Source organism: Alnus glutinosa, chromosome 4 (genome assembly GCF_958979055.1).
Source record: "Alnus glutinosa chromosome 4, dhAlnGlut1.1, whole genome shotgun sequence".
Classification (NCBI taxonomy): Eukaryota; Viridiplantae; Streptophyta; class Magnoliopsida; order Fagales; family Betulaceae; genus Alnus; species Alnus glutinosa.
This window is the reverse complement of record NC_084889.1, coordinates 10341309-10356100: the sequence shown is the minus strand read 5'-3', so window position 1 is coordinate 10356100 and position 14792 is coordinate 10341309. Positions and strand designations below refer to the sequence as shown.

At 36.9% G+C, this 14792-nt stretch overlaps 1 protein-coding gene and 1 non-coding gene across 2 annotated transcripts; both read right to left on the bottom strand.

The window, feature by feature from the left end:
- Window positions 1–9417: 9417 nt before the first annotated feature.
- On the bottom strand, window positions 9418–9491 carry TRNAI-AAU (transfer RNA isoleucine (anticodon AAU)). The gene has a single exon. It is a non-coding gene; the product is annotated as a tRNA-Ile (tRNA).
- A 1154-nt stretch (window positions 9492–10645) lies between these two features.
- Window positions 10646–13695, bottom strand: LOC133865435 (putative receptor protein kinase ZmPK1). Its single transcript, XM_062301841.1, has one exon. It carries the CDS (start codon window positions 13343–13345, stop codon window positions 10943–10945), a length of 2403 nt encoding a protein of 800 aa, XP_062157825.1. The 5' UTR covers window positions 13346–13695; the 3' UTR covers window positions 10646–10942.
- Between the last annotated feature and the right edge of the window lie 1097 nt (window positions 13696–14792).

Genomic DNA, 14792 nt, shown 5'->3' with positions numbered 1-14792 from the left:
CATCTTTAAGCACTATAGCATGGTCATGAGACCTGCTGGGAGGTAATCCTTTTGGTTCAGCAAAAACATCTTCAAACTGGTGGAGTAATTCTGTCAAAGCAGAATCTTGTACCGGCACTGTAGAGTGCTCAACATCCTCCAATAATTGAAGCAATAGTCCCTTCTGACTTTCACCTTGAGGGTTGGAAAAATCGGACTCCACCAATAAACTGGTTGCTGCTAACCCTTGTAGCTTACAAAGCTGCTGCCCCAAAGAAAACTCCATGGTAAGGTCCTTAAAGTTCCATAAAATGGGACCAAGCGTGACCAACCACTGGACACCAAGAACTAAGTCACACCCAGCCAATACAATGACAAAAGATTCAAATTGAAAATTATGACGCTGCACCTCCACATTCACACAATCGCATTTCCCTTCACTCACCACCACTTCACCATTGGCTACTTGAACTTTGACAATACAAGACTTATTGATCACTAACTGGAGTTTATTCACCAAAGAAGAATCCAAAAAATTGTGGGTACTCCCACTATCAATCAGAATAACCACCCTGTGTTTTCCAATTCTCCCAATCACCCGCATAGTCTTAGGATGAGTGCTGCCTGTAATAGCATGTAAAGTTATCTCTGGAGTAGCTTCACAGTAGGAAAACTCCATCATATCAGATTCGAGCTCTACCGCCTCCGAATGATCTTCCGATACTTTGTTAGAAATAACATCCACACTTTCAATCAAAAACATCTTAGGGTTGACACAACGATGCCCCGGTTTCCATCGAGAATCACAATTATAGCATAACCCTTTCTTACGCCTTTCCTCCATTTGAAGGGGAGTGATCTTCTGAATAGGCACAACAGCCTTTTGGAAAGCACCACTATTATGCCCTGCAACAGGGCCTCCCCCTTGAAAAATACCACTATTCTGCCCTGCAACATTGCCCCCTCCTTTTTGTGCATTAAAAGCATTAGGATTCGGACGAAAATTTCTATAATTCCTTCTTGCAGTTGAAATATGTTCTTCCTGCATTTTAGCTAAACTAAATGCTTCTAACAAAGAACCAGGATTAAACATTTTTACAGGAATCCAAATGTCATCCTTGAGTCCACTTAAAAAGCAACTCAGTTTATTTTCCTCAGAAACACCTCTCAGTCTATTAGTGATAGACTCAAACTTCCCTTTGAAATCTTCCACAGTGGAATATTGTCGAAGCCTCATTAACGTTTCCATGGGATCATCGTAGGAAGAAGGCCCAAACCTTGCTAATAAGGCAGTAGCAAAACCCATCCAAGAATTAAATTGGTGAGAGTCACACATGTCTTGATACCATATCAAGGCTTTTCCTTCCATGTGTATGGCAACTAAACGTAATAATTGCCTATAAGAGGTGTTATAGAATTCGACATACTGTTCAACTCTATACAGCCAATCAGCAGGCTCATTTCCATCAAATCTAGGAAAATCAATGCGGACTGACCTGGGATTCATACCACTGAAATCCTCCAAATGCTGATCTTGCCCAGCATGCATATCATCAAAATTGTGCAATCTGGAACAGTGGTCTACAAAAAACCGTCTTCTTGAAGGCAACTCCTCCCTTGGATAACATGGAGCAATTCTGGAATGATAATGGAGAAAGCCCTCCCCTCTGGGTTCTGGGCCATGCTTGAAAAAAAACTCAGAATTCCTCCCATCTTGATACTTGGAACCGCTCCCAAACTCCTTTCTATGCTGGAATCGACCATTCGAGTTTTCTTGAAATTGATAAGCCATACCTTCAGTCTGGACCGGTGGCTCATCTTGCTGAATTGGTTGTTTGTCTTTTGCAGGAGCAACAGGAAGTGATACATTCTCACTAGTATTTGGACCCAAATGCGTCTTAAGAGCCATGGCAAACTGAGAGGTAATTGTGTCAAACCTTTGCATATTTACTGCTTCATTTCTCTTAAACTCAGAAGTGATTGTATCAAACCTCTGCATATTTGTTTCTTCCGTCTTTCTCTGATTATCTTCAATTCTCTCCACTAATTTCTTCAATGCAGCAACAGTCTCTGTCAACTGGTTCAATCTGGTTCCGTCCGCCATTGCAGCTTGTGGCTCCAAGAAAGACTGCTTTGATACCAAATTTGTTACACACCTGTAACGTTTATGAGCTATTTTGATAGATTCTGTAATGAAGAACAACTATGAACTCAGTAGAAGATTTGTATTGTATTGATGAATGTAAGAAAAAGAAAGGTTTTACAAGTAACTGATCCAATTCGAGGTGGATCGGGCCTCCTTATGAAAATACTAACTACAAATCTTACAAATCTCTTCAATGAATCTCTCCTACTGGGATTGGGCCTTTTAAAGCTAACCCAACCCAACTGCCTAACAGCTAACAAAATACAGCTGTGCTCAACCCAACAAACTCCTAATCTTGCTGACCAACAACTTCATGCCACGTAGAACCATATCCTCAGCTTCACAGTTAAACCGCATTCCCCAACACGTAATCACACACTTTCTACCATATCCCTTCAGGCCACTCCCTTGCAAATCCTAGCCATTGCTAAGGCTGGTGACACCATGCAGGTCTCGAACCTGCGACCTTCGTGTTATTAGCACGACACTCTAATCTAACCAACTTAGCTAATAGGCTACTCAGTTCTATTGCTTAAAGGAATTTGATTGAAGACTGGGGTTCTCTTTTTGTTTTCTAAATCTTGCTAATAGGTACGGAGGCTATATATGTTCACCACCACTGGCTTGAGTCGGCGGTAGGTTTTCAGTTACAAATAAACCCATTCTTCGATGTCAAAGCTCCTCTAAGCTTGCCTTGAATCAGCAAATTTCTTCATCTTGTCTAGTGATGTGAGTCTTGGAGATTGTTTCCAAGGATCGCCAGAATCTGATCATGACTGCCAAGTGTCTATCCCACCGTCTATACAAGGGTGTTATTGAAGGAGGATCATACCATCGATCTTTTTATTCTCATAAATTGACGTGACTTTTAAAATTATTATTGGATTTGGAATGAATCACTATTAAATTTTGATCAAATAAAAATTTTAAAAATCATGTCAACTTTAAAAGGATAAAATAATGTTCCCAAAAATACGTCATACAATTTTTTTTTTTTTTAATGAATGAATTGTTGATTGAATATTTGTAATATTTTGTATGATGTAAGAGTGTTAGTTATTCTCTATCAGGCAAACAAAATACTACAAAGTTACTAGTGAGAACACAATTTCGTTGTTGATAATTAGTTATCAACGACTTAATATGTTGTTGCAGATAATTAATTATCAACAATGACTTGTTGATTTATGTTTGTACGTTATTTGCGACGACTTTTAACATTATTAATGATGATACTAAATTTATCGTTATTAACCTTTTTTTTCTAGACAAAACAACTCTAACCTACAAACTTTTAGCGATGACTTTTGGCCATGGTTAGAAATCAAATTTCTTGAAGTAATTGTACTTGAACTTATGGGTTTAGAGGACCTCACCTCCAACACAATGTTGCTTAATAATTCTTTCCTGCCAATTTATTCAGCCTTTAAATAGAGATACACTGGAATCACTTGATTCATATAATTTATTATAGCAATTCCTAGTACAACTAAAACACTTGAAAATAGACAAACAAAACAAACAAACAAACAAACACTTGAAAAGACTCAATTAAACCCAACTAAAACACTGCTCCCAAATATTTGAGAGTTAGGCAGAGCATATTGGACTTCTAGTCTGAAGTAATAGAGGATTGTAACACTCGTCACCACATAAGAAATTCTCAGGCCATTGCATAATATAAGATGATCACTGAACATCATTTTCTTCCTGAAAAAGCGTCTCAACTACTTGGCTCATGGTGGGTCTTGCATCTCTGTCTTCATCCACACATTGCATAGCAACGCGAACCAAAGTTTCCATCTTACCCATCTCATATTTGCCTTCCATTAGTGGGTCGATCATCTCTTCAAGCCTGGATGTCATTGAATTTGTAGCCGCTCTATTATGGCAATAGTACGCTTAATTAAACGTCCCGTTTTGCCCAGCGCCTAACTAAGCAAGCGCCAGTAATTAGGGGCGCTTAATTGGGTTAGCAATACCCCTAATGAAGCATAAAAAAAAAAAAAAAAAAAAAAAAGAGAGAAGAAAAAGAAAATGGGTAATTACCTTTTCCCCTCATCAACTACCAGTCATTGTCAACATGCCCCTATGAACTGACACCTCGATCAAAAGAGAGCATCCAACTACCATCGTTACCCACTTTGCCCCCATCTGTCAGTCTAATTCACACAAAGACCCAAATGCCCTCTACAGTAATTAATAAAAAAAATATTAAAATTAATATTTAAAAAAAAAAAAAACTGAAAAAGGGCACCACCGTTAGATTAATTTTTGTTTTTTTTTTTTTAAACAAAAAAATATATTAATTTTAATATTTTTTTTTATTAATTACTGTAGAGGGCATTTTGGTCTTTAAACAAAAATTAACGCCCAAAAATGGAATATTCCATCAAAGTTAACGGAATCTTCTGACGGATGGGGGCAAAGTGGGTAACGATGGTAGTTGGATGCTTTCTTTTGGTCGAGGTGTCAGTTCATGGGGGCATGTTGACAATGGCTGATAGTTGATGGGGGAAAAAGGAAATTACCCCAAAAGAAAAAGAAAAAAGACCAAGAAAGGAAGAAGGAAATAGATGTAAATTACCATAAACCCCATTAAGCTATTATATTTACTGTTAGCTTAAAGAACGCGATACACCTTATAAGCTCTTTTGGAATCAGTAGGGTAAAGATTGAGTTTGGGTACAATTCACATATGAAAGATGATCAAACTTTTGTTACGGAAGCAGGAGGCAAGAACACTTTGTTTTTCTGACTCACAAGATTATTAAGAATCTTGACTCACAAGAACGTCAATTTTATTTTTTTATTTTTATTTCCTAATTGAATAAGGAAAGAGTTATAGGAGAGGATCTTTCTCACTCCTGATGTGAAAGGAAGAAAAAGTAGATCCTAAAAACAGAAAAGGGGTGAACTCCTCAACAATAGACCCAAAACGAACTAAAACAGTATAGAAATAATTACAAAGTGTAGGAAATTGGTCAAACAAGCAACCCGGTCCTCTAAAAGAGTTGCACAAAGTGGTTACAAAAGCTAAAAGGACACAAATAGGCTAATTATCTGAACCCCTACTACAATAACACCATTTGAAAGTGAGATATCAGATATGGCCATGATATGAGGGTAGACAACAATTACTTTAGTAAAGTGGGTATTTTGGATTGGTGAGTATGAAAATTAAAGGGAATGCTTAACAATTTCCTGCCTTTCATGATCAAGCAAGATGAAAATAGAATGCTCTGTTCTATTTCCAGTGAGAAAGATATTTTAGCAAACAATCAAAGAGCTTAATCCAAGTAAGGCCCCTGAGCCTGATGGTATGACAGGGCTCTTCCACCACACATACTGGTTGATTGCCATTTGCCAAGGATAATGTGGTGCAATTTGTCCAAAAATTCTTGAGGGAAGGCAGAATGCTTAGAGAGAAATAATACCAATATTGCTCTCGTCCCTAAAATTGATTCTCCTTATAGAGTTCAACAATTAATACCTATTAGACTTTGTAACTTCAATTTATAAGATTATCTTTAAAATCTTGGCTAAGAGGCTAAAATCTCAGCTGCGCAAAATTATTGTGCCAAATCAGTCTGCTTTTATCAAAGGTAGAAATATTCATGATAATTTTATATTAGCACACAATTACATAAAGAAATTAAAACAGTTTCTATCTAAGCCAGTAAGCCCATTAAAACTGAACAGTTACAAGAAAGCCCACTTGACAAAGCCCTCTTGAGAGCCCACTCCTAACTGACCCGCACCTTTTCTTCCCCCTAGACCCTAGTCAGCTGCCACTCAATCTGCCAACTCACCCATACACAAAATCATAATCCCACCCCATTCAAATTAAACACATTCACAACGTAAGCCTCCACTCCTAAGTTACATTTGTGGCGTTTAATGTATCATCCTCCTACGCCCTCAATCAACTCGTCGTTTACAGCGGAGTCATATAGTGGACCCAGTAGAAGAGGAATTGGCCACAAATGATTCAGGATATCAAATCTTAATTCCCTTAGCAAAGTTTTCTGTCCACATCATTTTTATTTTTATTTTTCTAAGCCTGGATTCTTATTGTCGTGATCAATATCTTTGATTTTTTTTTCCTTTTCCTTCATTTTCAACAAGGTTTTTATTTTATTATTATTTTCTATTTTTTGTATTACAGAATATTGTACAAGGAAGCCTAGTGTTGTATCAATTAAATCTTTGCTTATATTCTGCTGAAGGGTGTGTGGAGTTCTTTATTCTGAAAGTTATGAGGAACATATTGAGAAGTGCCGTTGCAAAAGTGAAGGTGTCATGGTTTGAATTTGTTGCATGGAAAGGATTTGTGTTCCCTTTAATTTTAGTGTTAAATACAAATTCAATCCAAGTATGTTTTACCTTTCATGATCTCAAAATGGTCCTTCCATCAATATGCCATTTAAAAAATTAATTGAATTTTTGCCACCAGCACAAAAAGTCACCTAAGACATGTAAAAAATTACCACATCATTACTAAAAATACATGTTTTTACCGGGTTTTTTGTTTTTGTTTTTTTTTTTTTTTTCTTTCTGTATTTTGTTTTTAACGGGCAGTCACAAAAAACACCTTCCAGAAATGTCAGACTAAGGGTGCGTTTGAGATTACTATTTCGTAGACAATAAGTGCGATTTTAAACCAAATCACAGAACATAAATCGTTTGGGAACTACGTTTTTAAAAATTGTGATTTGAAAACGCAGAAAATCTGCCTTTTCAAATCACAGGTAGGATTATGCTTTTTTGAAAACGCAAAATTTTAAAGGCTAATTTGTGATTTTAAATGCTATACTGCGATTTTGCCAAACGCTTAATTGCGTTTTTAAAAATCATTTTTTTCAAATCGTACATTTTAAAATTGCGATTTTAAATCGCACTTTTTGAAATCGCAAACCTAAACAGACCCTAAACAAAAAAATCTTTTACATCGAAATAAATGGGCTTAAATTTTTAAACTCAATAATTATGAACCACTAGCTCAGAAGTCTCTGCAACAAATTTCACTTTGTAAGATTTGAAAATTAAAAGGGATTACTTTATTTACCATGTTAAGCATTTATGGATTATTAAAATCACTGCCGCATCAAATACAATAATCTATGTTTGGAGATAAAAGCTTCTAAGTCTTGTAGATGCCAATTAATTGCCTTATCATTGCTGTGAAAACTATGGCAAATTTACTCACTTGCTGTCTTGTGAATACATTTTTTATTCAAATATATGTCATATTTATAATATTTTCATTTTTTTTACTTAATTTTTTATCTGCAACTTTTTTGGTGGTAATCCATAGCCCCTTTTTTATTTTATTTTATTTTTTTATTTATTTTTTTATTTTTTTATTTTTAATGAACTAAAAGCTTTATAACCAAACATTTCAAACTACACTCCAGTAAAACTAGAATCAATGTTTCAAGAAACCCACCTGGTTGTTAGAAAAGTAGCAAACCAGCAAAGTCAAGCTCAAAATAGAGCAACACCAACAAACAAACAAAAAACACAACCAGACTTGCACAAACCAGAGAAAAACCAAAAAACAGATCAGCGGCAGTGAATCATTCGACCTGAAAATTTGGCCATCACTCTAGCTCTAACCTCGCACCGAATTCTGGATATGATTTGCTCTTCAGTTCTAGGGGTTTTATCATGAAGAATAGCATTCCTTTGAAGCCATAAATGATAAACAGCAGCCCCCAAGCATAGTTTCCGAACTCAGCTCACCATATTATTGCCCTTCAAAGCTACAATACTCCAAACAACAATCTCTTCCCAATCAGATGGATAGTTACTTACCAAACACTCACTCATAAGAGACCTCCAAATCCTTTTACTGAAACTACATTCAAAGAAAAGATGACTTTGACTCTCCATGGAAGCTCTGCAAAAAAGACATAAGCTATCACCAACAAGACCCCAACCACACATCTTCTCTCAGGTAGTAATAGCTTTATGGAAAGCTAACCAAAGAAAGAAAGCATGCCTGGGAATAGCAGAAGCAAACCAAACAATGTTATACCCATCAACCACAGGATATTTAATCCTCAGTTTTTCCCAAGTCTTTGCACTAGAAAACTGACCAGACTTTGAATCCCAAATGGCTTGATTAATACCTCCCAACTCCACCTCAGGCAAGCGACTTTGGATAGCAACAATAGCATCAGATCTAGCACTAGGCCAAAACCAAGATCCATTTTTAATAATTGAATCCAATTTCGGTCCAATACCATGACCAGCATCATAAACAGTTCTCTGCCCATAGACATTAATCAAACACCCAGCCGGATGCCAATTGTCATACCAAAGAAAAATCTTTCGGCCATCACCCACCTTATACCTAATAAATCCTCTAGCAATATCCCTGACTTTGAGGATTTATCTCCAGCACCAAAAAGCATTTTGAGGGATGAAAACCTGCCAAAAACTCCTCCCTTAAGCCAATTTTCATGTACCCAAGCCACCCATAATGAACCAGATCTGGAAAAGAGAGACCAAATAGAAAAGTTCTTGTTCTTTTCGCAGCCCAAGTACTCCACCAAATAGAAAAGTTCTTTCTAAATATGCATGGTAGGCAACGGCTTAATTAAGCTCAAACCTTATATAATCACTCTTTTACTTTTTTGAAAAATAGTTTTAGAGCATGTTGGCATTGTGATTTTACAAATTAAAAGTGTGATTTTAAATGAAATAGTATAAAATGTTTCATTCGGGAGAAATTTTTTAAATAATTGCGATTTGAAACTTAAAAAAATATGCATTTTAAAATTTCACACAAAAAGATACGTTTTAAAAAACGTACGATTTTAAAGGTTAAATTGCGAATTTACTAAATACTTAACTTTATTTTTAAAAAAATTGTGTTTTCAAATCGCAAACACAAACGAATCTGACTCCCGAGTATGTGTGTGCTAGATAAGGATATACATTTCCTACAAATTAAGTTGTAGGAATTGAGAAGCATTTTTTTTTTATTACTATTATTAAAAAGAAAAAAGAAACATATAAAAAGACGTGTTTAGGGCTTAAGTATGTGAACAAAATCATCTTTCTTAATACTAACTTCGATGTAAGTGGGCCAAGAACATGATCCATTTTGTAGTCCAAATGTTCACATTGGTCGCCCAATGACTAGAGAAGAACAGATGATTGAAGCCAGAAGTCGTTGCAACGGCCCAGAAAATGGCTCAGTGGGCCGTTCATGCGTCCATGTATTTTAACCTACGCTTTATAATCCAGGGTCCAAATACCAAATAAAAATAAAGAAGCATCATTGGCCCATGCAAGTCTCGAACCTGCGACCTTCGCGTTATTAGCACGACGCTCTAACCAACTGAGCTAATAGGCCTCTTGGTTTTGTCGCTTAATTAAAGAAATTTGATTGAAGAATTGGGTTCTCTTTTTGTTTTGTAAATCTTGCCAATAAATACGGACCCAGGCTATACATGTTCACCACCACCGGCTTGAGTTAATTAATTATTATTAGTTAATTAATTCTTGTTAAGATTTTATGAGTTAATTAAATAAATTAACTTAAATCTTAAATAATTTAATCTCGAGTTTATATAGATATATACATACACCAAGAAAAAAACATACATATATCTATATCAAGATTTACAATAATAATAATTTAAGTTAGATCTATTATATTAGAAAAAGATTTTATTTATTTATTATTATTTAAAATGATCTAATTACAAAATTAAAATATTATTAGAAAAATAAAAAATAAAAGAATTGTACAAGCTCATTCGAATTCAACAAATCATCTTAATGTCATTTCCCTGGAGATGTGTTGTCAACTTCCAGCCATTTTCCCTCTAGACTTGTTTATGTACGTGGTGCTGGCCCGTTGGGTACACACCAAATTCCAAGATACCTTTCCTCTTCAGGTTGCCCAGTTGAATTGCGTGTTATCGACCCAATGCCTAGACCCGCGTTTCGTTGCATAAAAGAAGAGAGAGAAGTAAAGTGAGAGAGCTAGGCCAAATTATGTGCTACTTATGCATATATATTTGCGGTTTATGCTTAGCTGCATGTGGCGTAATTAGATATAAATAGCACGAACGTGCCTTTTAGTCCCAACCAAAACTTTCAAAGATCGACACCTGCACAATAGCTAAGGCCAAAGGATTGGATAGACAGTTATAATATGGGTTTCTTCTTTTATAGGGGTGGGCAAGTTATCCGCTTACCGAACCGAACCGTTATCGACTGCCTACCGACTCTATCGACTAATTTTCAGTTCGGTAGTCGGTATAAAATTTTATTCTGAAAGCCGGTTCAGTAACCAAACAACCTTCTAAGCAGTAACCGAACCACATTTGATTTCGAACCGATTAACCGAACCGACACAAAACGAAACGACGTCGTTTTAGTAAGAACGAAACGTTTGATCCTATTTTTTTTAAAAAAAAAAATCAAAACGACGTCGTTTCATTACCCATGTTAACCGAATATTAACCGATTTAACGATGACTTAGTGTGTCATCGCACTAATTAATTATCAACGATGACTTGTCGATTTATGTTTGTACATTATTTTCATACAATTTATTATAGCAATTCCTAGTACAACTAAAACACTTGAAAATAGAACACATAAAAAATAAAAAAAATAAAAAATAAAAAAACCAACAACAACAACAGCAACACAAAAAAGACTCAATTAAACCCAACTAAAACACTGCTCCCAAATATTTGAGAGTTTCGCAGAGCATATTGGACTTCTATTTGAGGATAGTAACACTCATCACCAAATAAGAAATTCTCAGGCCTTTGCATAATATAACATGATCAATGAACATTTTCTTCCTGAAAAAGCATCTCAATTACTTGGCTCATGGTGGGTCTTGCATCTCTGTCTTCATCCACACATTGCAGAGCAACGCGAACCAAAGCTTCCATCTTACCCATCTCATATTTGCCTTTCATTCGTGGGTCGATCATCTCTTCAAGCCAGGATGTCATTGCATTTGTAGCCGCTCTATTCCTGTTCTCCCTCACCCACTTAACCAGCCTTCTGTGCTCGGTCTCCCCTTTACAATCTAAAACATGCACGCCCTCTGTTGGGCCCTTTCCGGTCACCATCTCCAGCACCACTATTCCAAAGCTGTAAACATCCACTTTGGAGGTGATAGGCAGATCCAAGACCCACTCTGGAGCCATGTAACCTCGGGTTCCTCGTATCCTCGAAAAGCTTGAATTCTTAAGGTTGCCTCTATTTTGAAGCTTCGACAGTCCAAAATCTGCCACCTTTGGTTGATAGTTAGAGTCTAGGAGTATGTTTTGAGGCTTTACATCGCAGTGTAAAACCCACTCCAAGCAGTCCTCATGCAAATAAGCCAGGCCTTTCGCCGTGCCCACAGCTATTTCGAACCTTTTCTTCCAGTCAAGTGAATTAGAAAAAAGGTTTTCTGCCAAAGAACCATGCTCCATGTACTCGTACACCAGAAGCCTGTGCTTTCCCTCTGCGCAATAGCCCCACATCTCTATTAAGTTCATGTGATTAATCCTCCCAATGATGCTTACTTCTGCAAGAAATTCACCTTCTCCTTGATTAGTTTCATTGAGACGTTTGATTGCTGCAACCCGATTGTCAGACAATACCCCTTTGTATACAATTCCTCCACCACCTTTTCCAATCTCCTCACTGAAACCCTTGGTCGCCTTCTTCAGCTCAGCATAGGTATATTTTCTGAATCCGACGGCAGCAAGGTAGCCTTGTTTGTCCGCACCTGAACTTTGTCCGGTTCTAACCAAGAGACACCACACCAAGAAGATACAGATGATCTCAAGACCTCCCACTCCGCATGCAAACCAGAGCATGAACTTTAGTGTCCCATTTTCACGGCTTTTTACAGTAGTCACTACTGTACCTTCACTTGGGCAATCTAAACTGTATTCTACTACAGAATTTGTATAGGACAAGAGATTGCTTTCTGGCAGCCTCAAATAGAAGTCTCCATTGAAATCTGGTGAGAGATATCCATTGAGCAATAGCGTCTTCGGGTAACAATTCGCATGTCCTCTATCCCTGAAAAAGGTGAATTGGAACGCTATGCAATCGCACAATTGCAAGCATAAAGTCCTACATTCATGGAGTGTGTAATTGGGAAAGTACCCATAATCATAACCATAGAATTGAATATGCGATAGCTGCAGAAAGCCTGACTCCTTTTTGTTGCAAGAGAGATCAAATCCCGGTTCACAACCGTAAGACCAATCGGTATGGTTTTTCATATTATATCCTGGAAGGCAAGAGCATTTCCTCTCAGAACCAGCAACATAGCTGCATATACTGTTGGCCCCACAAATAGCATGAATCGTGCAAGGTTTCTGAATGGCTTGCCATGAAATAACCCACGTCTCCTCCTCCTCTTTCCAGCTGTAAACTCGAATATCACCATCGTAATCAATTGTCAGTCTTCTATGAAGCACTGCCCCATAATCAGCTGAAACAGCTGTAAAATTATCGGAAGAACTGAAGTTTCCTAAGGAATCAAGCACTGCGATTCTACTTTTGTTGTACGTGGACCTTTGAGCATCCCAATTCCCAAGCCATGGATCAAACCAATAAAGACTGGAACTCTCAGGTCCATCGTAAAGAAGGCGGAGAAGGTTGTCGTTGTCGAAGAAAAGCTTGTAGAAACCAGAGGAATAAGTGCTCTGGCTTCTTGAGGAGACAAGCTTTGTATTTCTAGTGAGTAGTTGTTGGGGAAGAAGGGTATCTGTCGGAAAAAGGAAGCTCTCCCACAAACTAACACCTTCCAAAGCGTGTAGAACAAGATTACCAGTGTTGTTGAGAGACAATTGTACTGATGAATTCGAAAGAGTGTTTGTCTCCCAGACGGTGAACTTACCGGCGTCAGTCAAGATAAGATTTCCAGTTTTAAGAAGGGAGAGCTTTGAGCGCCTTCCATTTACTGGCTGATCACGATTCACCATCCAAACTATGGTGCGGTTGCGACTCTGCAGGGATGGGTGGTTGAACCATACGGCAAAGCAGTAGGCATTTCCACCCACAGAGTGAAAGCCAGCAGAGAAAACGCCATTTGGTGATGTCAGAACCTCTTCCGGTTTCTCTACGGTGAGGGATGTGCCTTGTCCCGTTGTATGTCGTAGTGTAGCAGATGAAAATGGAAAACAATATGCCAAAGAGAGTAGAAGGAACAAAACTTGCTTACCAATGAACTCCATGAAAGCTCAAACAAGCTCAAACTAGTATAATTAATTACTCTCAAATGAATAAATGGAAGGGGAATCAAGATAGAACCCCGTGTATTTTGGTCATTTTGATGCAGGCCAATTTTCCATGTCATATCTCATGATTTTGGGATTGAAGCAAGCTCTGGGTGACATTAGAAAGTCGATCATTCAAGGGCCTACAAAGTTATATATGTTTAATGAAGTTTGGCCAATATATTCCAACATTCATTTAGTCAAAACAGGCCGTCAAGAAAGAAGGCTTGATAGAATGGTTGGTCCCAAGTTCAGTTTGAACGAGAATTGGAATGAGGTGATCTAGAGGACTTCCAGAAAGATTAGTTCCAAATCTCCTTTTCTTTTCTTTTTTTCTTTTTTTTTTTCTTTTCTTTTTTTTCTTTTTTATATCAAATTTTAGTTCCAAATCTTAGGGGTGGCTCGTAGCCGCCCCCTTACAGAAGTGGCCGGTAAGACGCAACTTATAAACAAAGTGGCGTTAAAGGTGTGAAGTCACTTTTTAGAGTTTGGTGGCCAAAGTGCCAATTGAGTGTAAGATTAAGGGACTTAATTAAAGAATATTTTCTGTGATGTTTCGAATATTATTTATTATTTTAAAAATAAAATTCAATGAAAATGACTAAAATTAATTTGATGATTAGAAGATATTGTAAGACGCGCAAAAAATATTTTAAGGTCCAAAGAAGTAAATTATATATAAAGAGAAAAATGAGAAAATATTATAAAAGATAAATGAAATAATAAGAAACTACACAAAAGATTGATTAAAAGGAAAAGAGAGATTAGATGATAAAATGAATAAAGTAAACAAATGCCATAAAAGAGAAACATGACATGTCGGCAAAAAGGGAAAAATGTAGAGCAAGGTGAGGAAAAGTCAAGACTAAAAAAAAAAAAAAAGAAGAAGAGTAAATGAAAGACAAACCTAACATAAATACACATACACGTGTTAAAGAAAAGAGGAAAAGCAAATGTAGAAAAGTCAAAACAAAAAGTTAATTAAAAGAAAAATTAAATAAATAAAAAATAAAGTCATTCTCTTAAAAGGCCCGATGGCCATTCAATTAAAAGGCCATACGGCCATTAAAAAAAAAAGAGAGAGAGAGATAAGGCCTGTCGGCCATTAGAAGGAGAGAGAGAGAATAGTTAGTGTGTAGAAAAGTCAAAGATAAATAAAATATAAAATAGGAAAAAAAAACATATAAATGAAGAATTAAAAAAAAAAAAAAAAAAACTAATTAAGTGATGTGCGGCGACCTGCTCCCCACACCACTTTGAGGGGCAGCAAGTGAGGCGCATCCCACTTAAAAGAAAGGAGGCATACTGCCTCTTTCTAGCAGACCCGAGAAGAAAAAAAAATTACACTTTAGCCCCTTAAATTACTACCTGTTTTGCGGATAGCCTCATAAACTACCAACACTCC

What these genes read in the sequence shown, in the direction of transcription:
- LOC133865435 (XM_062301841.1), bottom strand. Translation starts at nt 13,345, where the DNA reads ATGGAGTTCATTGGTAAGCAAGTTTTGTTCCTTCTACTCTCTTTGGCA.